This window comes from Schistocerca nitens, chromosome 2 (genome assembly GCF_023898315.1).
Source record: "Schistocerca nitens isolate TAMUIC-IGC-003100 chromosome 2, iqSchNite1.1, whole genome shotgun sequence".
Taxonomy (NCBI): domain Eukaryota; kingdom Metazoa; phylum Arthropoda; class Insecta; order Orthoptera; family Acrididae; genus Schistocerca; species Schistocerca nitens.
Genome location: NC_064615.1, coordinates 879,719,308 through 879,747,058, shown reverse-complemented (window position 1 = coordinate 879,747,058; position 27,751 = coordinate 879,719,308). Strand labels below are relative to the sequence as shown.

At 39.6% G+C, this 27,751-nt stretch overlaps 1 protein-coding gene across 5 annotated transcripts in view; it reads right to left on the bottom strand.

Moving 5' to 3' along the window:
• Positions 1 to 27,751, bottom strand: part of LOC126237176 (alpha-methylacyl-CoA racemase) — a 141,092-nt gene that overhangs the window by 71,968 nt on the left and 41,373 nt on the right. The window contains exon 1 of one of the 5 annotated variants that reach the window (XM_049947044.1): positions 11,099 to 11,162. The exons of 1 other annotated variant lie outside the window; for it this stretch is intronic. In XM_049947044.1, coding sequence (XP_049803001.1) covers positions 11,099 to 11,127 — 29 coding nt within the window. In that variant the 5' untranslated portion in view covers positions 11,128 to 11,162. 3 more of the 5 variants (XM_049947045.1, XM_049947047.1, XM_049947049.1) reach the window with 3 other exon arrangements.

Below are 27,751 nucleotides of genomic sequence, written 5' to 3'. Positions count from 1 at the left end.
TCAGCTATCATTAGGACTACTTCATGTATGGCTGAATATGGGCAATTTGTTAGTATGCCTGTGTCACCAACAAACACTGCAGTTTTAGAAAACTGTTTTAAAATCACTAGAAGAGTATTATTTATGCAGTTAAATTCCTCCATTCTGAGTTTAGTTTATTCTTTTGGTGGTGTTTGTCAAAGTGATCTTCTGTTTTCTACAACTAAAGTATTGCAACAAGTTAAGCCACTTTGATGTGTGTGTGTGTGTGTTTGTTTGTTTGTTTTAAAATCCTAATCAAGCTATAGAATATCAGAGAAACATAACTCTGAGAAATACGAGTGGCTCATTACTTCAAAAAACCCAAGCAGGAAGCCATGTCATTGGATTATGCCCTGCCTGTAGTCAAACGAAAAGAACATCTCGTCACAGTGGCTGGCAGGAAGTATGTCATTGTTGTGTAGTTGATTTTAACAGCAACAGCTTATTGTCCATCACTTCTAGCCACTGACGCACAGTCCTGTACCTCAATAGCAGGAGAATGGCACATTGAGCAATGTGATTTTGAGTACATGCTTAACAGGCTGCAACATCTGCTAACTAACCTGATATCCTGCAGAATGAAAGCTCATTCCTCAGCCTGTGTAAGCAGAGCAGGTAACCATGGCTGTTTTGGGCATATCTGTTTGCTGATTATATGTGTTTTATAGAGGTAGGAGCACTAAGTCAGTCAGAGCAGATAGGACAGATATGTACCACCTTCTTCAGTGTCCTTTAAATATTACATAATACCAAAACAAACAGAATTAATTCACATGGTGAATCAATTTGGAGGACATTCTTGGGAAAAACCATTGAACATCCAGCAGTATCCCCTGTTTAGACCCATATGTAGAAGAGATGATTCAATATCTTGTAAAATTCTAAGTTAAAAACATATCACGGAGAAGTGACACCCGTATGCTTCAGTAAGTATAAAATAACTCTGCCCCCTTTCTGTAACCAGGACAAAAGTTGGCTCAAACCCTGGATTAGAATTTGTACTCTTCACATATCAAGTGCCATTAGGTCCTGCTTTGCACAGATCCCAAATGGCCTTGTTGCCTGCAGACATTTCCTTCCATGGTAGGGTAAATGTGCTTTACATAAATAGTTCTGGTGGCTTAATCTGACGTAGTGAATTGGTTCAATAATTTCAGGAATTCTTGATTTACTCTTCATTACTAATACACTGTCATTGGAACCATGCCATCTGGATAACAGATTCTCTGCTGTTGGTTAGCATTCGAATGTGCACAGGGCCAACCACCTGACCGTGGCAGCAGGAGTGGCACTCTTTACTTTACCAGGCCACAGATTATTTAGACAGTCTGAAGACTTCAGGATGGATTCATCAGTAGCTTGGTGGATCACCATTGTAATGTGATCTACCCATTCCAGGATACTTCTCAATTTTCAAATACAGATGAGCATGCACTTTGGTGGCTTACTTTTGAGCACTGCTTGATATGCCAGAAGTATTCTATACAGTGATGTGGAAAAGAACCTGGTACACATCTTTTTTTTTTTTTTTTTTTTTTTTTTTGCAAACTGGGCAACAGAGGACGTAAAAGAGAAATGATAATGTGGAGAATTACAGAGTGCTGATTTTGTAATGTCTGAAATGTTTTAATAAATCTATGGTACAAGGTATGGGAGTGACATGAGTACACAAAAGGATCTTTTAATTATCCAAGAATATGCACCAACTCATCAAGGAAACATACCACTATAGAGAGAATTATGAAGGAAGTTTGGAGTTTGCAGTTGTTGCACAGTAGTGATGAGTTATTTGAATGCTACTGTTGGAGAAGAGAGTACAGGAGCCATAGCACACACGCGGCTGTCTTAGGAAAGGACATGGATGAGCGGCTGATTGATTTCTGCAGGGGGAAAAAATCTAGTATTAGTTCATAAATCTTAAAAGTACATTATACACTTGAAAGCCACCTGGAAATAACTTCAGAAATCAAATTCTACGTCAGCACCTACATTCATACTTCGCAAACCACCGTATGGTGCATGGCAGAGAGTACCCTGTGCCACTACCAGTCATTTCCATTCCTGTCCCACTTGCAAATAGAGCATGGTAAAAATGATTGTATGCCTCCATTTCAGCTTTAATCTCTTTAATCTTATCTTCAGAGTCTGCACACACAATGTACATTGGCAGTAATAGAAAAGTTCTGCAGTCAGCCCTAAATGCTGGTTCTCCAAATTTTCTCAATAGTGCCTCTTGATAAGACTGTCGCCTTCCATCAAGTGGCCCATTTGAGTTCCCAAAGCATCTCCATAATATCTGCGTGTTGTTTGAATCTATTGGTAACAAATCTAGCAACCTGCCTCTGAAATGCTTCAATGTCCTCCTTTAATCCGACTTAATGCGTATCCCAAACACTCGAACAGTACTCAACAATGGATTACACTATACTCCATTAAAATTACTTGATAGTCTTTGTATGTCACTTGCCACTACAGTGTTGCCACATTGGCTGCCATTTATAAATAACGCAGAAAACACAGCAAGTCAGTTCACAAATGCTGTTAATGTGTGACGAGCAATGTGGGAAGTGGATGCAGCAATGTATGTTGGAAATGAGAGATGCTCTGTCAACAGCTGATTTTAGGCAACCAATGACTAACCTGTTGTAGCACACTCTTTTTGTAGCCCTAAATATAAACACATATCTTAAGCTAACCACAACCATCCACTATCCAAGAAAGTGGTGGTCAACAGTCTGCAGCAGAACTAAAATCAAGATCGCTTTGTTCATGGCTATTAAAGCTAACCTCTACAAACAAACCAAGACAGAAAAAACTTGAGTTTCAGTGCTAAAAGCAAACTGTGATTTCTTGCTATCATTGTTAACCTAAAGCTGTCCTCTCAAGGGCTACATGAGCTGCCACATTACCAACCGACAAGCAGTCCTCGCTGGCACTTGGTTACAGATTATAGGCGACACAGGCAGATTCCAGATGAAAACATAATGATGGGTAGAAAAATAAGAGCAAATAAAAAAGTCAATGTGATTACGAAAATGATGTGGCAAAAGAAATAGAAATAAAAAAATTACATTTAAACCAGTTAATTGAATAAAAATGATAATCAAACTCTTTTGATTAGATTTAGACATTAAAAAATTATCAAGACACTTTATGAGATGTGAATCTATGACCTTAAGCATGACAAGTTATTACACTAACCATTGCGTTAAAGTACATCACTGAGTCAAGTTGTTATATTTTTTTACTGTGATCACCTGGTCACAATTATGAATTGCAGCCTTCAAAAACTTAGTTTCACGCAATGTCATACGAAACTTATTTAATGTAAGCTGATCTCTATGATGATACCGCACATGTGATGCTGAATCATGTCTTCTGCCAAAGTATCCAGTGGTGTTTAGTTAGTGCTGTGTATGAAATGTGGGTATTTCATTAACATCATTATATAGTGTGTGTGTGGTTTGTGATGTAGTTATCATGTATGATGAAATACAAAATAAAAGTGCCAGATCCATGATTTCGGATTCAAACACATCAAGAAAGGTTGTCTGACAAGAAACAGAAAGTGAACTGACCGATTGTTGTGGCAGTTTGGCAACGGCGAACGGTTCAGGCATGACGTTGAGCAAGCCAATTGGAGGAAACCAACTCCAATGCGTGAAGTGCCAACTGTTGTTGTTGTGGTCTTCAGTCCTGAGACTGGTTTGATGCAGCTCTCCATGCTACTCTATCCTGTGCAAGCTTCTTCATCTCCCAGTACCTACTGCAACCTACATCCTTCTGAATCTGCTTAGTGTATGCATCTCTTGGTCTCCCCCTACGATTTTTACCCTCCACACTGCCCTCCAATACTAAATTGGTGATCCCTTGATGCCTCAGAACATGTCCTACCAACCGATCCCTTCTTCTGGTCAAGTTGTGCCACAAACTCCTCCTCTCCCCAATCCTGTTCAGTACCTCCTCATTAGTTATGTGATCTACCCATCTAATCTTCAGCATCCTTCTGTAGCACCACATTTCGAAAGCTTCTATTCTCTTCTTGTCCAAACTAGTTATCGTCCATGTTTCACTTCCATACATGGCTACACTCCATACAAATACTTTCAGAAACGACTTCCTGACACTTAAATCTATACTCGATGTTAACAAATTTCTCTTCTTCAGAAACGCTTTCCTTGCCATTGCCAGTCTACATTTTATATCCTCTCTACTTCGACCATCATCAGTTATTTTGCTCCCCAAATAGCAAAACTCCTTTACTACTTTAAGTGTCTCATTTCCTAATCTAATACCCTCAACATCACCCGACTTAATTCGACTACATTCCATTATCCTTGTTTTGCTTTTGTTGATGTTCATCTTATATCCTCCCTTCAAGACACCATCCATTCCATTCAACTGCTCTTCCAAGTCCTTTGCTGTCTCTGACAGAATTACAATGTCATCGGCGAACCTCAAAGTTTTTATTTCTTCTCCATGGATTTTAATACCTACTCCGAATTTTTCTTTTGTTTCCTTTACTGCTTGCTCAATATACAGATTGAATAACATCGGGGAGAGGCTACAACCCTGTCTTACTCCCTTCCCAACCACTGCTTCCCTTTCATATCCCTCGACTCTTATAACTGCCATCTGGTTTCTGTACAAATTGTAAATAGCCTTTCGCTCCCTGTATTTTACCCCTGCCACCTTTAGAATTTGAAAGAGAGTATTCCAGTCAACATTGTCAAAAGCTTTCTCTAAGTCTACAAATGCTAGAAACGTAGGTTTGCCTTTCCTTAATCTTTCTTCTAAGATAAGTCGTAAGGTCAGTATTGCCTCACGTGTTCCAGTATTTCTACGGAATCCAAACTGATCTTCCCCGAGGTCGGCTTCTACTAGTTTTTCCATTCGTCTGTAAAGAATTCGTGTTAGTATTTTGCAGCTGTGGCTTATTAAACTGATTGTTCGGTAATTCTCACATCTGTCAACACCTGCTTTCTTTGGGATTGGAATTATTATATTCTTCTTGAAGTCTGAGGGTATTTCGCCTGTTTCATACATCTTGCTCACCAGATGGTAGAGTTTTGTCAGGACTGGCTCTCCCAAGGCCGTCAGTAGTTCCAATGGAATGTTGTCTACTCCGGGGACCTTGTTTCGACTCAGGTCTTTCAGTGCTCTGTCAAACTCTTCACGCAGTATCGTATCTCCCATTTCATCTTCATCTACATCCTCTTCCATTTCCATAATATTGTCCTCAAGTACATCGCCCTTGTATAGACCCTCTATATACTCCTTCCACCTTTCTGCTTTCCCTTCTTTGCTTAGAACTGGGTTTCCATCTGAGCTCTTGATGTTCATACAAGTGGTTCTCTTATCTCCAAAGGTCTCTTTAATTTTCCTGTAGGCAGTATCTATCTTACCCCTAGTGAGATAAGCCTCTACATCCTTACGTTTGTCCTCTAGCCATCCCTGCTTAGCCATTTTGCACTTCCTGTCGATCTCATTTTTGAGGCGTTTGTATTCCTTTTTGCCTGCTTCATTTACTGCATTTTTATATTTTCTCCTTTCATCAATTAAATTCAATATTTCTTCTGTTACCCAAGGATTTCTATTAGCCCTCGTCTTTCTACCTACTTGATCCTCTGCTGCCTTCACTACTTCATCCCTCAAAGCTACCCATTCTTCTTCTACTGTATTTCTTTCCCCCATTCCTGTCAATTGTTCCCTTATGCTCTCCCTGAAAATCTGTACAACCTCTGGTTCTTTCAGTTTATCCAGGTCCCATCTCCTTAAATTCCCACCTTTTTGCAGTTTCTTCAGTTTTAATCTACAGGTCATAACCAATAGATTGTGGTCAGAGTCCACATCTGCCCCTGGAAATGTCTTACAATTTAAAACCTGGTTCCTAAATCTCTGTCTTACCATTATATAATCTATCTGATACCTCAAAGTGCCAACTATCAAGTAAATTTAATCAGACTATAGTGTCCCATATGCAGTCTTCTTCACAAATGAACCACACTTTCCTAAAATTCTCCCAAAAAACTGAAGTCACTTATTCACCTTCCCTACAACAATCCCTACACGCTCATTCCATTTCACATTGTTCTGCAACGTTACACCTAGATATTTGATTGATGTGACCATGTCAAGCAACACACTAATAATGCTATACTCTTAACATTATGGGTATTTTTTCCTACTCATCTGTAATAAATTATATTTTTCTACATTTACAGCTAGCTGCCACTGATCACACCAACTAGATATTTTGTCCAAGTCTTCTTGTATCCTCTGAAAGTCAGTGAACAATGATATCATCAAAAACACCACAGCATCATCAGCAAACAGCCACAAATTGCTGCTCATCCTGTCTGCTAAATCATTACTGTATCTAGAAAATAATAGTGGTCCTATCACAGTTCCCTGGGACATTCCTGATGATATCCTTGTCTCTGATGGACACTCGCCATCAATGACAACATACTGGGTTCTGTCACTTAACAAGTCTTGAGACACTCGCATATCTGGGAACCTATTCCATGTGCTTGTATTTTCGTTAACAGTTCGTGTTGTAGCATCGTCTAAAATGCTTAACTTCATACAGATGGATCAATGGTATATAAATGGAATTCAGAAAGTGCACACATTACCAGGGCAAATAATACTAATAGTAATCACAGTTTATGAAAAGCCAAAATAAAAAACAAAACTAAAGAAAATGAAAAGGATTACAACAATAAGGAAGTTTGATGTAGACAGAATTACACAAGGGAAAGAAAATATATACTGATATATCTCGAATGAAGTGATCAGTGCTCTAAGCAGGCATGCATACATACATGACATGTCAAAGATCAGCCCAAGTAGGGTTAAGGAAGGAACAGCACAAATAAAGAAATTTATAAGATATGTGAATGGAAAATGAGCAAAAAACACAAGAAGTGATTTATACAATGGACAGGAGAAGAAAATTCAGACAAGAAAAGGAATACCAAAGAGAATGAGTAGAAGACTAGATAATGAATTGCAGAGATGAGTTGAACATGCCAGGAAAGAAGTGGCATGAAGTGGAATGGAAGGAAATTGAGGTACTTTAAAGGAAGATACGTTATGATGTCCTGTATTAAAGATTGAGATATTAAATATGATACAAACACAGATTTGAGAATTTAGCAAAAATTATTAATAATGATAATAATAAATGCACAATGTTTGTGAGAGAGTCCTACAAAAATGAGACTTGCAACAGCTTTATGATACAAAGTACAAAGCTTCAACTCGAGTCTTTGAATGAGGTGGATGAGGAGGACATTGGGTCATCAACTTAGTAGAGGAAGTAAAGGTTGTTTTAACTGCAACAAAGAATGGTAGCAGTAGCAACTTATACAAACTCAGGGGAAGAAACAGGGAATCAGAAAATGTAGTGCACACTGAACCACCAGGTTCATTTCTCATGCTGATGATGTTTAAGAACCGCATATACACACTGAAAATAAAAATGGAAGGAACATCTGAAGACAGATTTTGATTTAAAAGAAATCATGGGACAAGGGACACAATAGGGCTTTTAAGCAGTCTAGGAGAGAGATTTACTGAGAAGAAAAAGAATGTGTATCTACATCTGACGAAGCTTTCAACAGCGTGAACTGGGAAAAATCTTATGAATGCATTGAAGGAAAATTGAGTTGACTTATAAACTCGTAAATGAGCGAAAAAGCTTCAGTAAAACTGAAAGAAAAGAATATTAACTGGATAGAATCAGGAAAAGATGTACATCTACATCTGCATGGATACTCTGCAAATTGTACGTAAGTGCCTGGCAGAGGGTTCATTGAACTACCTTCACAATAATTCTCTATTATTCCAGTCTTGAACAGCGAATGGAAAAAATGAACACTTATATCTTTCCATGTAAGCCTTGATTTCCCTTATTTTATTATGATGATTGCTTTTCCCTATGTAGATTGGTGTCAGCAAAATATTTTCGCATTCGGAAGAGAGAGATGGTGATTGAAATTTTGTGAGAAGACTCAGCCACAGCAAAAAATGTCTTTGTTTTAACTATGTCCACCCCAAATCCTGTATTGTGTCAGTGACACACTCCCCTCAATTTGATGATAATGCAAAATATGCTACTATTCTTTGAACTTTCTCAATGTACTCCGTTAATCCTATCTAGTAAGGATCCCAGACTGCCCAGCAATACTCCAAAAGAGGACGGACAAGCATAGTGTAGGCCATCTCTTTAGTACATCAGTAACATTTTCTAAGTGTTCTGTCGAAAAAACACAATCTTTGGTTTGCTTTCCCCACATTTTCTGTGTGTTCTTTCCAATTTAAGTTGCTCATAATTGTAATTCCTAGGTATGTAGTTTAATTTATGGCCTTTAGATTTAACTGATTTATTGTGTAACCGAAGTTTAACAGATTCCTTTTAGCGCTCATGTGATGACCTCACAATCTTCATTATGTAGAGCCAAAGTTTTTGTCTATCATCTACACTCTTCAACATACATTGAAACATTTTTTTTAAATATTTTTTAACGATCAAGAGTGTAAAACTCAAGAGGCCAAAAAATGTAGTTAATGCTTAAGATTCACAGACAATACAGTTCTTCTAATCCGGAGTGGCTACAAACTCCAACAAGTGGTGGAGGTGGCCAAAAAAGTTGAAAAGGATTAAAACTAGCAATTAGTAAATCAAAGTAACAAGAGAAGGTGAAAGGATAAAAATAATGTTAAATGGAGACTAAATCAACTGGCGGAACAACAGACATTAAATCAGAAATAGCAACAGCAAAATTAGTATTATCCAAAGGCATTTTCTGCGCTGTGTGTAAACAAGATTAAGGAAATGATTAATGAAGTGTTCTCTGGAGTGTCCAACAATATAGAGCCTAAACTTACATGAATAGGAAAGAAGATATGAAGCAATTCGAGGTTTCTGAAATGTGGATTTGGTGTGGAAAATAAAGCCAAACTGGTGGACAGTGATAAATGAAGAGGTGCTGAGAACACCGAGGAGAGTGGAAGAAGAAAAGCAACTGCTGGTTGTAATTAAAGAGGATAAAAAATTGGAATGAGCATGTGCTCAGAAAGCATGACAATTTTAAATATATGTGGATGGGAAGAGATGAAAAGAACAAAAGAAGGCTCAGGTCCCGACAACCAGTATAATAGTTGTAAATACAATAGCCTGAAAAGTGACTGGCTGCAAAAAACTGGATACAGCGAGGGCATGCTCACAGACCACAAAACTAATTGCTGTTGTGGTAGTTATTATTGATATTATGGCTCTTTTATTCTCAAACAGCACTATGGATCAGGCATAACTTTTGACTCCACAAGAGACTGTAGAGGATTTGGTTTGAGCCAGGACTTAAGTAAATCATCTGGTGATTAGGGACTTTGAAACAGCAGCTCTCCTCCCTTCAGCATAATATTTAAACTAGAATTTCTTCCTGCAACAGGATTCAAATTGTGTACCTCAGGTCAAGTAACACAATACTTGAGGTGTTTTCAAACTTAACATACAAAACACATAAGAATCACTGTCAGTGCATTATCTCTATAAGATATTACACTCAATTTCATATACATCATTCTTCTACTTGACTGTAGTCTTAATTTCTGGAAGCAAATTGGCAATTTTCAAAGACTGTCAAAAATCCTTCAAACGCACAACTACTGGCAACTATAAAGCATATGGGATGTTGTGATTTTTGAAAGGCAGAGTGGAATAAACATAGGAAAAAGAAAATGACTAAGCTGTTTAAGAATTGGCAACACTTTATTTATGCATTTGCTTTGCACTTAGTTCAAAAACGTTTAATGTATCAACACAAATAACTCTCCAACATGAAAGTTACTGATGAACAAAGTTACATGTTCAGTAGTTGTAGTGCCACGAATGTATTATTAGAACTAAAAAGACAAAATTTAAAGCAAGAAGTTTTTTGAAAACGAACTGAAGGCAGGAGATTACACATGGTCCGATAAAATTACAGTTCAGGTACGAGCAAGTATTTTCAGTTTGTGATAGCCACTAAAACTTCCTTTAGAGACACGCAACAGGGCTAATTTTTTGTGTACTCACTGAGGATTCTATTCTGTGGACTTTCCAAACATGCTTTGGCTTTATGTGAACAGGCACAGGCAACAAATGGTGGAAAGAAACAAAGTTACATATAGTAATTAGTTAGTTTGTGTCAAAGGGAAGATAAGCAAGCTCGGATTAACAATTTTTCTTCAAATATGACCAGTTCTTGGTTTATAAACAACTCATCCTTTTTGTATGTGCTTGCCAAAAAGTAAATTGACAGTTTATGAAAAAACCCCATTGCGATCACTGACAGCTACATAACATTAACGGTACTACAAAACCTTCGCATGCAATAGGGCAACATACTCAAGTCGGAAGTGGATTTAATCCCGAGAGCCGTTTTAAAACGTATCTCGTCTTCCCGCCACTAAGCATCCAGTTAAATTTTGCCACACAATCGCACGAGTGACAACAAACGATGCACACATGTCAAATTTCTGCTATTAATATCGTAGTTTACTTGCTTGAACGACAGCAAACAGTAGCAGACGGTTAACACACATACCTCACGACAAGTCACCGCATCAAAAAGTGCACCTCATTGTACTATGGATCTAAAGTCAAACTCTGCGTAATTGCGTATCATTGTAATCTTTTTTATCTTATTAATGACACGAGGTGAAAGTCCTTGATTAATTGACGTAACATATTTCAGATGGAGATACCTACGCTCCACAAGCTGAAATCAACTTCATCGCCACACTACAGAATCTGGGAGAATGAACACATGCGTTTTAATGATTTAAATATATATCAACACAGCAATCCCCTACGCGAAAATTTTATTATAAAATATTTCCTCCTTCCACAAAGAGTTCCTTTCATTTCCAAAGTTATGAAACCTAACCAAACCTAACCAATTGAAGCAGGAGGTCCCGGGTTCGAGTTCCGGTCGGGGCACATTCTTTTTTTTTTTTTTCAACTGTCCCGGTTGTCATTTATCAGCGCCTGCAAGCAACTAAAGGTCTGATTTCACTGTAATTTCACCTAACCAATTTGTCCAACGCAAGGAACATAGAATAAAAGTCCAACGTATCTCTATTGCAAACGTATTACCGTACACAAAACCTGAACAGGGTGACCAACTTGAGAGCTCTAGTTGTCACCAGTTTGAACATAAAAAAATCTCTAGAAAGCCGCTACATTTTTGACATCAATAAATAACTTTACTGTGCATATAATAAACATAGGAAGAAGTTATCGCTAAAATACGTTACAAAACGTGCAAATGAATGTGTAATACACAAATACAGATTTTAATAAGTTTTAGTTCAGTAAGTACTAAAATAGTAACACTGACTTAAAATTAAACATAGGTTTCTCGTTTAAACGTGTTGTTACCCTCTGTTGTCACCACCTCGTGCTCAATTATATTTCCTCGAATTCGCTGTCCAAAGAATAGAGCTAAAGCTGATTCTCAAGCTGAAGTTGATGATAGAGAGTTGCATGATTGTGCCTTATCCTTCGAGACAGCTCTTTCGGCATTTCATACGAATAGCAACCGTTGCTTTCCGTTTTTAGTGCATATTTGTCACACAATACGCAATGTAATGTCCTCACTTTCATCCTGTACTTTTTTTGACTTCGTATTATTTACAAAACTGAACATACATTCGACATCTGCATTAGAATGTGGGAGTGATTAACATTTACCGCGAAATCTGCTAGTTTCTGGAAAGGATTTTTCTTCTCTGGAGTCTCTATAATAGTACACGTCTACCCAAAATTTAACTCTGTCATTCAGTTCTTGCCACTACGCTGCGTAAATTTTTCCACTGTGATTCAACAGATGCTAATATATCTTTACCGCCTGTAAACAGTTATGATATTCCATATACAGACCGTTTTACAGGCCTGTGACATTCGTCAAGTGAAAATATGGTACTTAAACTTCAATGTTCTCGGGAAGACGCTGATGTAGTTGATTTACTAGCCCAGACAGACACCGTTCACGCATCTCTGAAGAAATATTTCAGTAGACACTTCAGTCAAATTCATTACCAAAGTACTGTTTTGGATCGAAACGATCTTTCAGTTCTTTCTGTATACTATCTAATCCGGAAGCACAATTACTGTACATAAGAGATTTAATAAGCAGCAATAAATCATCTAGAAGTTTTATGGGATCCTCATTTTCACTTTCAAAGTTTTAGTTTGCCGTATGAACTAGCTATAACACTCTAGAGTATCGACTTGAGAAAAACAATAAATAAATAATTACGACGGTCTGCATACATCTGGTATCAGATCTCTTCGGGATAACAACGCTTTCTGATTCTAGCTACACTAAAATGAGTTTTCAGCTCAAGCGACTGTTTAAGTATTCTGTTCGCTGCTACAGAGACTCTCTACATCTGAAAGACGAAAACCGAATTTCAGTAACCGTTTGTTGCTGTCATGTTTACGTGTTGATGTGAAGCGGATTTGCTAGTCCAGTTGCCGACCAGAGTGACAGAGCGGTTCTAGGCGCTACAGTCTGGAACCGCGGACCGCTACGGTCGCAGGTTCGAATCCTGCCTCGGGCATGGATGTTTGTGATGTCCTTAGGTTAGTTAGGTTTCAGTAGTTCTAAGTTATAGGGGACTGATGACCTCAGAAGTTAAGTCCCATATTGCTCAGAGCCATTTGAACCATTTTCCTAGTCCAGTTACATATGGAAAACAGCTGTTCTGATTTAGTCAGCACAGTCGCTACTTCTCTGTACTTAGTTGCTAGAGGTAGACAGCTTCATGCTCAGTCTAATATGTCTGGTTCTCCTTCACTGCACAACAAATAAATAACTAAATAAGTAAGTAAATAAATAAAAGTAACTCCATCCATATTAGCTGAATATTTTGAGAACATGACGTAACCTGACAACCGAAGCACTTTTAAAAAACGGTTGTGCGTTTACAAGGGAGCGAAAATCGAGTGTGAGAATAGAAAACCGACAACTAGATCTGGATTTCCAGAATCGATTTCTGAGTGTTTACGTGACCAACCAGAAGCGGTATTGAAAAATCATGTTACGAAAATCCGTAACAGTACGAGGGGGTGGAGATCTCTTCTATACAGCACGTTGCAAGGCATCCCAGATATGCACAATAATGTTCATGTCTGGAGAGTTTGGTGGCCAGCGGAGGTCTTTAAAGTCAGATGAGTTTTTCTGGAGCCACTCTGTAGAAATTCTGGTCGTGTGGGGTGTCGCATTGTCCTGTTAGAATTTCCCAAGTCCGTTGGAATGCACAATGGACTTGAAGGGTGCATGTGATCAGACAGAGTCCTTACGTATGTTTCACCTGTGAGAGTCGTATCTAAAAGTGTCAGGGGTCCCATGTCACTCCAACTGCACAAGCCCCACACCACTGCAGAGCCTCTACCAGCTTGAACAACCCCCTGCTGACATGCAGGGTCCATGGATTCATGAGCTTGTCTCCATAACCGTACACGTCCATCTGCTCGATACAATTTGAAACGAGATTCGTCCGACCAGGCAACATGTTTCCAGTCATCAACAATCAATGTTAGTATTGATAGTCCCAGTGGAGGCGTAAAGCTTTGTATCGTGCAATCAAGGGTACACGATAGGCCTTCAACTCGGAAAATCCATATCGATGATGTTTCGTTGAATGTTTCGCATGCTGACACTTTTTGATGGCCTAGTGCTGAAATCTGCAGCAATTTGTGGAAGGGCTGCACTTCTATCTCGTTGAACGATTCTCTTCAGTTGTCGGTGGTCCAGTTCTTTTTCCGGCAGCAGCGATGTCAGAGATCTGATGTTTTGCCGGATTACTGATATTCACTGTACACTCGTGAAGTGGTCGTACGGGAAAATCCCCATTTCATTGCTACCTCTGAGATGCTGTGTCCCATCGCTTGTTCGCAGACTATAACACCACCTGCAATCTCACTTAAATCTTGATAACCTTCCTTTGTAGCGGTAGTAACCCATCTGACAACTGCGCCAGACACTTGTTCTCTTATACAGGAACTGCCAACCGCAGCGTTGTTTTCTGCCTTTTTACATAACTCTGTATTTGAATAAGCATGCCTTTACTAGTTTCTTTGGCGCTTCAGTCTATAATATTTCTTTTCAGCTCTAGACTTGTGACAACGAATTTTTTATGAAATAATAAATGCTGTTAAGAACGACAACATATAGCCATGAACAGCAAGTATAAAAGAGAAATGCACTAATTAATAGCTAAGACTCGTATTAAAACAAGTAAAGAACATTTTGTGTAAGGATCACGAAGACAAGGTAAGAGAATTTAGGGCTCATACGGAAGCATCCAGATCATCGTTTTTCCCTTGCTCTATTTGTGAACGGAACAGGAAAGAAAATAACTAGTAGTGGTACATGGTACCCTCCACTATGGCTTTCGGAGTATGTACACTCCTGGAAATGGAAAAAAGAACACATTGACACCGGTGTGTCAGACCCACCATACTTGCTCCGGACACTGCGAGAGGGCTGTACAAGCAATGATCACACGCACGGCACAGCGGACACACCAGGAACCGCGGTGTTGGCCGTCGAATGGCGCTAGCTGCGCAGCATTTGTGCACCGCCGCCGTCAGTGTCAGCCAGTTTGCCGTGGCATACGGAGCTCCATCGCAGTCTTTAACACTGGTAGCATGCCGCGACAGCGTGGACGTGAACCGTATGTGCAGTTGACGGACTTTGAGCGAGGGCGTATAGTGGGCATGCGGGAGGCCGGGTGGACGTACCGCCGAATTGCTCAACACGTGGGGCGTGAGGTCTCCACAGTACATCGATGTTGTCGCTAGTGGTCGGCGGAAGGAGCACGTGCCCGTCGACCTGGGACCGGACCGCAGCGACGCACGGATGCACGCCAAGACCGTAGGATTCTACGCAGTGCCGTAGGGGACCGCACCGCCACTTCCCAGCAAATTAGGGACACTGTTGCTCCTGGGGTATCGGCGAGGACCATTCGCAACCGTCTCCATGAAGCTGGGCTACGGTCCCGCACACCGTTAGGCCGTCTTCCGCTCACGCCCCAACATCGTGCAGCCCGCCTCCAGTGGTGTCGCGACAGGCGTGAATGGAGGGACGAATGGAGACGTGTCGTCTTCAGTGATGAGAGTCGCTTCTGCCTTGGTGCCAATGATGGTCGTATGCGTGTTTGGCGCCGTGCAGGTGAGCGCCACAATCAGGACTGCATACGACCGAGGCACACAGGGCCAACACCCGGCATCATGGTGTGGGGAGCGATCTCCTACACTGGCCGTACACCACTGATCGTCGAGGGGACACTGAATAGTGCACGGTACATCCAAACCGTCATCGAACCCATCGTTCTACCATTCCTAGACCGGCAAGGGAACTTGCTGTTCCAACAGGACAATGCACGTCCGCATGTATCCCGTGCCACCCAACGTGCTGTAGAAGGTGTAAGTCAACTACCCTGGCCAGCAAGATCTCCAGATCTGTCCCCCATTGAGCATGTTTGGGACTGGATGAAGCGTCGTCTCACGCGGTCTGCACGTCCAGCACGAACGCTGGTCCAACTGAGGCGCCAGGTGGAAATGGCATGGCATGCCGTTCCACAGGACTACATCCAGCATCTCTACGATCGTCTCCATGGGAGAATAGCAGCCTGCATTGCTGCGAAAGGTGGATATACACTGTACTAGTGCCGACATTGTGCATGCTCTGTTGCCTGTGTCTATGTGCCTGTGGTTCTGTCAGTGTGATCATGTGATGTATCTGACCCCAGGAATGTGTCAATAAAGTTTCCCCTTCCTGGGACAATGAATTCACGGTGTTCTTATTTCAATTTCCAGGAGTGTATATAAATATAGGTACTGGATAGCAACACCCCCCCCCCCCCCGCCCCCTCATCCCCTACCCACAAGCGTGCACACACAAATTATACATGTGTGAGGTATGATTTCATGCAGTGTTAAAATAACCAAGTATTGCTTGTGGCAGTTTTTATACTGTTTCTATTGGTTGCCAGCAGGAGGGAGCTGAATCAACGAAACAGGGTCTTCCCTGGTGGCGGTTGACCATGAAAGCTGAGGTAAATGCTGCTAATGAAGAATGAAAAAAGTTAATTGTGACAGTCATTTCGTATTTCATGTCCAACTGAAACTTGTAATTTCTTGCCATTCTATAAAAATCTGCAGATTAGTCACTAAACTGCATTTAAAAACTCAAGAAATGGGACATGGCACAAAATGTAAAATCTAGATTCCAGATTGAATTCAGAATCGCTAGGTCTGGCGAGAGTGTCTTGAAGTTGGTCACCCTGTCTACAAACGAAAAAATTAATGATTACAGTGTCGCCAACAGTGAAATAGGATATCCCACTGAAAAGCTCAGAAGCAAGCCACTAGATTTTTTCCTCTGTGTTCAAAAAACCACTAGATTGTTTTTTATTTTTTCAAGCATTGAGTATGTTGAGTAACCAAAAATATGCGACTATTTAATTTATCCCTTACCTAAGAAAAAATGAACAACACGGGATTGTCAAAGTTTTCTTCAAGAGAAGATTCAACATTAGAGGCAGCGGAAAAATGCAGTCAGAGCATAAAAAAGACCAACGTGCTCCTTTTCAAAAGGCTGACTGGAAAATGGAGTACCAACTGTCTCACTCTCTACCTTGCTCAGCATTTTTAAAAATTTTCCAAAACATTTTGGTTTGCGAAAAAATTCGTGTTCTTTTTATCACACAACTCACCTCCCACTCCCATAAGCTCTCTTAACTGAAATTTATTCACACCCTCTAGTTCATCGTTGTACACTGAGGTGACAAAAGTCAAGGGATACTTCTTAGTATCACGTTGCATCTTCTTTTGCCCAATGTAATGCAGAAACTAAACGTGACGTGGACTCAACAAGTCGTTGACAGTCCCCTGCTGAAATATTGAGCTATGCAGCCTCTGTAGTCGTCCATCATCACGAAAGTGTTGCTGATGCAGGATTTTGAACACCAACCTACCTCTCAGTTATGTCCAATAAATTTTCAATGATATCCATGTTGGGCGATCTGGTTAGCCAAATCAATCACTCGAGTAGTCCAGAATGTTCTGACATGGTGCACTGTCTTTCATAAAAATTCCATGATTGTTTGGGAAAGTGAAGTCCATGAATGGCTGAAAATGATCTCCAAGTAGCTGAACATAAACATTCCCAGTCAATGATTGGTTCAGCTTTATCAGAGGACCCAGACCACTCAATGAAAAAAACAGCCCACACCACTGTGAAGCCACCACCAGTTTACACAGTGTCATGTTGACAACTTGGATCCACGGCTTCGTGGGGTCTGTGCCACATTTAAACCCTACAATAAGCTCTTACCAGCTGATATCGGGACTCATCTGACCAGGTTTTACAGTCGTCTAGGGTCCAACCAATATTGTGCCGAGCTCAGGAGAGGTGCTGTAGGCAATGTTGTGCTATTAACAAAGGCATTTGTATGAGTCATATGCTGCCACAGCCCATTACGCCACATTTCACTGCATTGTCCCAACAGATACGTTCGTCATATGTTCCTGATTGAGTTCTATGAATATCTTAGGCAGTGTTGCTTGTCTACTAGCACTGACATTACGTATACACCACTGCTCTCGGTTGTTAAGTGAAGGCCGTCGGCCACTAGATTGTCCGTGGTGATAGGTAATGCCTGAAATGTGGTATTCACAGCACGCTCTTGACACTGTGGGTCTCGAAATACTGAATTCCCTAACGATTTATAAAATGGAATGTCTCATGCATGTAATTCCAAATACTAGTCTATGTCCAAAGTCTGTTAATTCCTGTCGTGCAGCCATAATCATGTCATAAACCTTTCCACATGAATCATCTGAGTGCAAATGGTAGTTCTGCTAATGCATTGCTCTTTTGTATTTTGTGTACGCAATTCTTCCCCATCTGTATAGGTGTGTAATGCTATCTTGTACCTTTGTCACCTCAGTGTAGGTCGCACATATCCATCATTCTCACTTGCACATTCTCACTAATTCACTCAGCCAATCTCACAGTCATTATGTCTTTGTAGTTCTCTAACTGTAACTATAATCTGTTTCACAGTCACAGTCTACTACTACTACTACTACTACTACTACTACTACTACTACTGTCTCCTCTCACTGTCACTGTCTGACTCTTGCTCTCTCTTACTGCTACTATCTCATTCATTCCTTCCCACTGCTGCTGCCGCCTCTTCTCTTGTCGTTATCTCTGTCTTCCTTTTTGTAATTATAACCCAACACTGGGAACTATGTTAAATGTCATGTTAATCTCTGTTTTATATGTATAGTTATATCAATTAAGGCTGTGGACAGTTGTGCTTCTAGTGCTCCTTTTTTAGATTTCTTTGGTAACTTGTGCCGGGTAAAATTAATACACAGGATGTTCAACACCTTTGTTAAATGTGTATGTGAATCATTATTTATATTTGTGCCCCTACAACAATATTAATCGTTAATATTGTTATACTTTTATTGCTGTTATGTCAACAATTCGTCATTTACACTACATGGCTCTTACTTAGGTTTTAGCTGGCTAAATGGCCATTAGATGCTGAAGAGTCAAATAAATAAATAAATAATATTCCTTGTCATTGCCATAGTCATAGACTCTCATTACCACTGACTCTCACTCATTTCCAGTTTCATAACATACATAACTACATAACAAAGTTAGTCACTTACAGGATAATGATCAATCAGTCATGGAGTCATTGTTAATTCAGTACAGAGATTTGTTTAATTCAGAAGGTTCTTCACCAGTCACACCCATAATACAGCATTGTCTTCCAGAAGGTAATCATGCATCAGTTCACCATAAGCAGGGTAGGTTAGCAAAACGTCTGCAGCCATTAATAGAACAGTTTGTATATCAAGAAGGCATAACAGTGCACAGCAATAGTTCTTGGTTAGCAAGTATAGTAATCATGCCAAAGATGTCACCTGACAGAGCAAGAAAATATAAATTCTGTTGCGACTACAGATTTTCAAACGAGCATACAGTACCCAATGCATATGTGATTACTAATATAACAAACTTTGGATAAACTGGGCAGTGTAAATTATTTTCTACAATAGATTTAAGGAGTGGGTTCCACCAGATTGAAATAGGTCCAGAAGGCAGGCCAGAAACAGCTTTTACAATACTGTCTGGTCATCACAAGTATCCCAGAACGCCTTTCAGGTTAAAAAACGCACCCACAGCATTTCAGCGCTTATTAGATTGAGTCCTTTGAGGGTTAAAATAAAAAAAAGGATGGACTATTGCGATGACAATATCGTTTTTCCAATAGATCCAGATGAATAGTCAGAGTGCCTAAATGAAGTACTGGTGTGTGATAGATTGAAAACAGCTTGTCTCAGATTAAGCTTTGACAAATGTCATTTTGCCCTTTACAAGTTACTTATGTGGGGCTTATTATTAAGCTAGGGGTGAGGGCAGATCCTCATCTCTACATGGTTCTTCAGTTCCACAAACAATCATTTCTTTGATTGACAAATTATTACCGAAAATTCGTCAAAGGCTTTGTGGAAATTGTGCAGCCATTGACTAGGTTACTGAAAAGTGGTTATGTTCCACTGGATGTAGCATTTCAAAGTCTGTAAGAGATACTGACTTCAGATCGTGTATTAATTTTTCTGATTTTACTAAATGATTCATATTACCATGAGATGCAAGCCAAACAGCTTTGGGTGTGATTTTACATCCAACTGTAGTTGGAGAAGAACATGTGGTACCTTATTCATCTTGCCAGCTATATAATGCTGAGCCTAATTATTCTACTACAGAAAAGCAAATATTAGCTTCGATATATACTATTTTGTAACTCCACTACTACCTATACAGCCTAAATTTAAAGTTCTTACAGATTATGTATCCTTGAAGTGGTTATTAGAACTAAAAAACCCTTAAATCTATTAATAAGATGGGCACTGTAATCTAGTGAATTTTAATGTGAAGTAGTTCATAAGCCTGGTGTCATGCACATGAATGCAGATATGCTCAGTAAGAGAATTGCAGTGTTTCAAGTACTGGGATTGCATTTAGTAATTTTGAAAAAGGTGCAAGTAGTAGCTACAGAATGTCAAACAGACAAGTTGCAGAAAGATGAACACAACTTGGTGATGTGGAGCAATATGTAAAAAATTACATTTAATGTGCTCAATGAACCGATTTGAGTCGCCAATAGATACAGCTTCAGAGATTACCAGATTTGGAAAAACCTTTTCAAATGATAGGAATTTATTTACTAGGACCTTTCAATAAAAGTTTAGTGGATAGTAAGTATGTACTGATGATAATCGGCTTTTTTCAAGAGATCTTGTAATTATAGCAATACCAGACCAAAAAGCAAGCACTGTAGCTCAAGATGTGGTTAACAATGGTATACATAAGTTTGGTGTGCTAGAAACTATAGTCACAGGTCAAGGAACTAACTTTGTGCCTGATGTGATGAAACAGTTCTGTTGTCTACTGAAAGTAAAGAAACTACATACTAGTCTGTTCTGCCCAGAAGCTAATGGTCAGTTGGAATAAGTCTCCTGTACCATAATGAAGATGTTAAGTCACTATGTGAATAGTCCACATTTAGACTGGGATTTCTATTTAGGCTGTGGTGAGTGCATACAACTAAAAAATCCACACAGGTACAAGTTATTAACCATGCATAGTAGTGTATGGGTGAAAGATTCCATTACCTTTTGATTTAGTGTAGCCAAAGATTGGAACTCAGGGCGAACATTTGAAGCAATTCACAATAACATCAAGAGAAATTTGGCAGTGAGTGAAACATGCAAATAAGAAGGCACTGGAACATCAAGAGCGAATTGGACAAGGTACGAGTAAATTACCACGCTGCAGATTAGGACAAAGTGTGCTACTAGCAAATTAATATACCACAAAGGGTAAAACCAAGAAATTCTTGATAAACTTTCAAGGACTCTTCCCAGCAGTACAGATGACTTCACCAGTCACATTTCAAGTTGCAGTTCCTGACGAAAATATCGGTTGTAAATTAGTCGACTTAAACCTTTAAAGGGCACAGTTGATATGTTACTGCAAATACCTACATCATTACTGCAGTACTGCAGAAAAAGAACTTACCACACAAAATGAGAGTAGAACATTGCATACCTTATGAGATTAGATCTAGAGATAAGTGATGAAACAGCAGTGTACTGTGTTTAATTTTGTGTTGGGTTACCTAGATTGGTTTTGTTTGTTTGCTATAGCAGTTTTCTATGACATACACTTTAGTCCTGAGAAAGGTGGGGATTTATGGTAATTCCTTTCTCCTGGGTGGTGTCGAAGATGACATCAAAGTATGCTATTACGGATACAATATTCTTGCAGATATGTAAAGCAGAGGTGATTAAAATCCAGCCATTGGAGAATAGAAATTGAAGTGGTACAAGAAGCAATATACCATGCCTCATAGGAATAGTTAAGTACAACGTTGTTGACACCACAACATATTCTATCGGGACTGCAGCAAGCGGGAAAAGAATTTCTAAGAGGGAATACATGTTATACATTGGTGAAAAGCAATATGGCATTCTGCTTTCACATTTCTATAGTTAAGGTTTATTCAGATCGAGCTAAGGTGTATATTAACACACAGTTTCCAGCTCCAAGTTTAAATTCTCGCCTCGCGGAGTGGCCATGCGGTTTGAGGCGTCATGTCACGGTTTGCGCGGCACCACCTGCTAGAGTTCGAGTCCTACCTCGGGCATGGGTGTGTGTGTGGTGTGTGTGTGTGTTCTTAGCATAAGTTAGTTTAAGTAGTGTGCAAGTGTAGAGCCCGATGACCTCAGCTGTTTGGACCCAAAGGAATCCACACGCATTTGAACATTATTAAATTCTCATTACCAATGATTCATAGTCCATCTGTATCCAGTCAAATGGAAAATTATCAATAAGCGGATACAATGCAAACTAATGAAGTGTTACTCGTGTCAAAACAAAGCATTGGATATATCGTGATAGCAAACCTTTGAAATTGTGTCAAGGAGTTTGTCACCATTTATCCGATGCAAGTGGTTAGATCTGACAAATGATCGTGCGAAACTGAGTTGTTCCTAGGAAATATGGAAGCACCATAGAGTAAAAAAGTAGTATAAACATCCTAACCACATTTTTAGTGGACTGGCAGTCACTGGTTAAACAGAGAATTGGTACAGTAAGACATTTATGAGAATGACGAAATTAGACTTAAAACAAAGTGGATTATAAGTAAATGGAATCATGTGTGATACAGCGAGAACAAAGTTTCAGCTTCCGGCTACGATTACAGGTACCACAAAAACTACAATAATCTGACGAATGTTGCATTGGCTCGAAAAACGTTTTAGTGTGTTACCTATCCGACTACATAACCTACCCAAATAATACATTAGATCCCACGCTGGGAAGCTTAAACATTGCAAAACTGTTACTCGATCAGGAAGACAACAACCTCGACACTTTTGAGCGAGGGTGCGAGCGAGCTCAGCAAAAAATCTTTACAAAAATGAAGAATGAACTGTCTTCATAAAGGCGCGTGTCCACTAGCAAGTAACTTCTGCAAGTACTTGCTGAGGCGTTTACATTAGTATGAAAACTTGCGCAAGTTGACTTCTGCTAGCCGCTTCGGCAAATTAATTTCACGAACTTACTGCAAGTACTCGCGTTGTGAGACAGGCAAGTTGTAGATTACAATGTCGTGTGCACAAACCAGAGCAGCCGCCAGTGTTGTTGTATTGTTAAAGAAAAAGCGCGACGAAAAACGAAAATTTAAGAAAAAGAGAAGTGTTGGGTAAAGGAATGGATACAGAGGCGTTCATGCTTAAGTTTCCAAGAAACACTACTGAACGAATTGAAATTAGAGAATTTTGGTCAGATTACAAACTTTCTGAGAATGTCTTTTGCAAGTTTTGCACACCTCTTCTCAATTGTAGAATCAAATATACGGAAACAGGATACAAATCTGCGACAACCTATATCACCAAATTATCGTCTTTTAATTACTCTTCAATTTTTAGCCACAGGTAAGAGAACAAAACACGTAAATGTCAAATAAATATTTAACGCCAATAGTCGTACATTTATATTATTTAACTGAATTACTTATTTAAAATTTTTGGGCGATAGTTTTCACTCTTTGATGTTCCTTTTCCGAGTACCCGTTTGCACAATCTCTCGAGTTGTTACGGACTGCTGTGTGGCTCTATATGAATGTTTGAAAAGAGGATATTTGAAGGTTAGTATTTTGATATTTCATAACTCTCTCGAATAATTCGCTTAAGCAGAAAATTTACGAAACAGTTACCTTGTGGATGATTCACTTGTGTTAGTATCAGAAATAAGAATTACTTTCTCTGACGGTGTGCAGATGAAACTGCTTTCACCTGACATCCAAGAATTAGTTATAGTTTTATCTTCCTCAGATACTTCGAGTATTGCCTTTTGTATTATCCTTCTCAATTTTTTTTTCGAATTGACATTTGTGTTAATAACCTTAATTCCGATGTCACATAGTCTCCAAACACCTGATGTTCATCAACGGGTTTGTGCATCGCTTCTATTGCCTTGTTTAGAATAGTATCTGAATTTTTCTCAGTATTTTTTTATTCTTTTCAAAATTCTTCTTTCCTGTGCTTTTCCCTAGACTGTATCTGTCTCATTCTCATTATCTTACCTGGCATTTTCTGATCCCTAAAACAAACATTGTAATTTAATATTTATCTTCAAAGGGATACATTTCAGGTATAATTTTGTTTTCTATAATTTTAGGTACCTCAACAGAAGAAGAATGGTTACCAATCGCTACTGATTTTGAGAATAGATGGGATTTTCCAAACATTATTGGCGCTGTGGATGGAAAACATATACAGTAGTGGTGGGCAGGAAATCGCGTATCTGTTAGAAATCACAGTGACTGAGAAGTCACAGATATCACAGTAGCAACTTTACAGAATCTAACTGCGATTCCAGTCACAGTTAGCAGTCGCAAGTAGTATTTCACATTCAAAGACGTGAACCATCTATTGGTCGAATTTAGCACTGCTTTCTGCGATTTCAGTGGCAAGTCGCAATTAAGAGTCGCAAGTAGCATCTAAAAAGCGCGGTTAACAGTGGCATCTGTTGGCCAAAGTTCGTACTACGTCCATCTCTGCGGTACGCTATGGAGTCCAACTGCGATTTCCGTGACAAGTCGCAACTAAGAGTCGCAAGTAGCAACTAAAAAGCGCAGTTAACAGTGCCATCTCTTGGCCGAAGTTCGTATTACGTCCATCTCTGCGATACGGTATCGAGTCTAACTGCGATTTCCGTGACAGTCCAACTGCGATTTCCGTGACAAGTCGCAACTAAGAGTCGCAAGTAGAAACTAAAAAGCGCAGTTAGCACTGCCATCTGTTGAGCAAAGTTCATACTACGCTATTCGCTACCGAGTCAAACTGCGATTTCTGTGACAAATCGCAACTAAGAGTCGCAAGTAGCAACTAAAAAGCGCAGTTAACATACTTTTCCTAGTGCCATCTGTTGACCGACGGACGTACTTCGTAATGAGAGCCTTGTGCCTCACGAGATCGATGTGCTATGTGTGCATATGAAGGGCTTATTTCAATAGTGGTACAAGTCCGTTTTTGTTCATTTTGAGATACAGAGTCGTAAAGTTAAATGAGCGCTGAAAAATCTGCAGTTGAGATACCAGAAATATTCAAGCATATGGCTTCTTGCTAGAGATGAACCTTTATTTATGTTTGCTTGGATCATTAATTTCAGAAGCATTATAGACAGAAAAGTGGAGGTAAGGGACTTGTACCACTATTGAAATAAGCCTTTCATATTATATGACGACATGCACATTCAGCATCAGTTATGGTTGGTCAAATACTGCTGTGACTCTGAATGTATTATATTAATAAGAAGCAACATTGCCTTTTTCTCCTGAAAATATCAAGTAACGTAACAAATGTGTTTGATTCTGCTTCCAATATGACAGTTTTGGTTAATACTCCACATGCCTACAGGACTTTGCAATGTTAACACAGCAGAACTCAGACATCTGTGTAAGTGTAATGAAATGAAAACAGTCATATGAATGCCTCACTTTTGTTCCGACACAGTTCAAGACTCGGGAGAAAAGTTTTACACCTGGTGTTCTACATGGCAACTTCACACACAAGAACTTTGTGCCGACACTACTACCACCTACTTTAGTAAGCTTTTCCTGTGTTACTTTCAAGTAATGCACTTAAGCTATTCCCGATTTAACTGGAAGATCTGTACTTCCCACTTTCACATCAAAAGCCCCAAAATGCATATTGTAGACTTCGGGATATGTTACAGGTCAGTGTCACAACAAGATTGTGGAGAAAGGGGGGGGCGGCATGTCACTCTCCAACAAGTGTTTACCAATAAGTAAGTGGCGGAAAATTACGGGTATTGGACGGCTTAACACGTGGAAAATGAGATTTTTATTATTCACTCACTGTATTTAACATTTATTATGCCTTTAAAATCGCACAACTTCAATAAAACACAGTTTAATCATTCACACACTTATTTCACAATTATTTCACTTTTAAACAGCAAATCCTCTAGGAGCTGTCTTGAATCTTCACGAATCTCTCTCAACAGCCTTGATGTGGATAGATACGTACAGCAACCAGTAATCAGAGTCAGAACTGCGTCTGCAAAAACACAAGGATTATTAAACAATTTTTGCTGTCACTAATTAGTAGCAATATAATTGACAGAGTAGATTGCTAATATTTGCTATAATGAATGTCACATTTGCAAGAACGATCTCACTGAAGTAATTAAGCCCATCGAAACGCTTAGAAACTAACCTCTCGTCTGACGAAAACGGTCTAAAGACGCAGTGGCAAATTTCTTCAGATCTGCTGACAATGATATTTTGAGTTATCACTTTACTGAGTGACTGAAATGTAGTTCAAGTGCCTGTGAACATAACAATATGTTAGAATTCATTTTCTAAACACGAACTATTACGGTACTGTACAGCTACTTACATATTAATTACACTATTAATATGTTCACAGTTGTTTCTTTAATATAAAATTAAAGCCAACGGAAGAAAAAACGTAAAACATACTTGCCAATGACAGGTTTGTTGCGATGCAATTTTCTGTGTTGACAGATGTAAGTTTTTCATATGGTGGTAAGTCGCAGAAATCGCAGAAGTAGCAGAAGTCACAGAAATCGCAGAAGTAGCAGAAATCGCAGAAGTCACAGAAGTAGCAGAAGTCACAGAAGTAGCAGAAGTCGCAGAAATCGCGGAAGTAGCAGAAATCGCAGAAATAGCAGTGGCGGAGGGATACACGACCTATGTTCCTTAACTGCGACTCTTAACTGCGACAAATCGCAGTTAAGAATAACAGATACTGAAAAGTAGCATTCACTGAAATCACTGATATCGGAAAATCGCAATTTAGCCCATCACTAATATACAGGCTCCCAAGAAAGAACTTTAAATATAAAGGCAACCACGATATTGTACTATTGGCACTGATTGGACCTGACTACAGATGTGGGCAGTAATGGTGTCGTGCCGCTAACGAAGCGATTGCCTTTGGTGACATCTTTTGCAATAACGACTGCGCGAATCGACGGTATCTCGTAAGGAAAGAAAGAGCAGCAACTGCCGCCGAGCCCAGGCGCCGTGCCTAACACGCAGAAGGTCTCCGGTTCGAAGCGGGCGGAAACCCGTTTTCGTCGCACTCAGCAAGACACTTGCTACAATCTCTACGGTGACCATTTAAATCAACTTCAAACGTTCCACCAGCAGGGTGCACATGGCTCAAATGAAACATGAAACTGTTTCAGAACTAGTTGTCGGATTTTAGCGCTGACTTGGAGGCCTGGAAATGCGCGAAACAGCCGCCACCATGCGATTTGTTACCACACCGTTGTACAAAACGCAAGGGCTCGTCCGGGATTTGAACCCGGGACCTCCTGCACCCGAAGCAGGAATCATACCCTTTTTTTTTTAAATAATTGTAGACTGTCAGAATGTCTTGAGTCTAATTCTCTGAATTTATCATTTCCTCGAAATTTACCTGGTAGAACTGTACAGATACCTTACGTCATTGTTGCTGATCATTTGTTCTAAAAAATATATACTATGAAGCCCTACCCTTTTAGAGGCCAACCAGTGCAAAATCGCGTGTTTAACTATCGGCTCTCTAGAGTAAGAAATGTGTCTGAAAACGTTTTGGGCTTATATGCACACGTTTTCGAGTATTACGAACGCAAATTCTTTTAAACCCAGAGATATCGAGGCAAATTGTCAAAGCGATTTGTGCTCTTCACAACTTTTTACTCACAGAAGAGAGTAGAAATTCCGTTTATGCCCCACCTGGCACACTTGATTCTCAAGATTTACAGACGCAAGGAGCATGGCGCAAAGACATAAGGACAGAAACGAATATACCGCTGGCACCAATACGTACATAATTGGCCACAGATGGGCAAGGAAGTCAGAAATGAAGTCACAAACTACTTTGTTTCACCACAAGGGGAAGTAGCCTGGCAATACAGACGCCTTTAAATTTCAATTGATTTCTGATGAGAGTGTAAAATAAATACATTTGTAATAAAAGTAATAAATACTATATGCAGAGTATTAAATTTGTTTCACTTACCATATTATCTTCGGT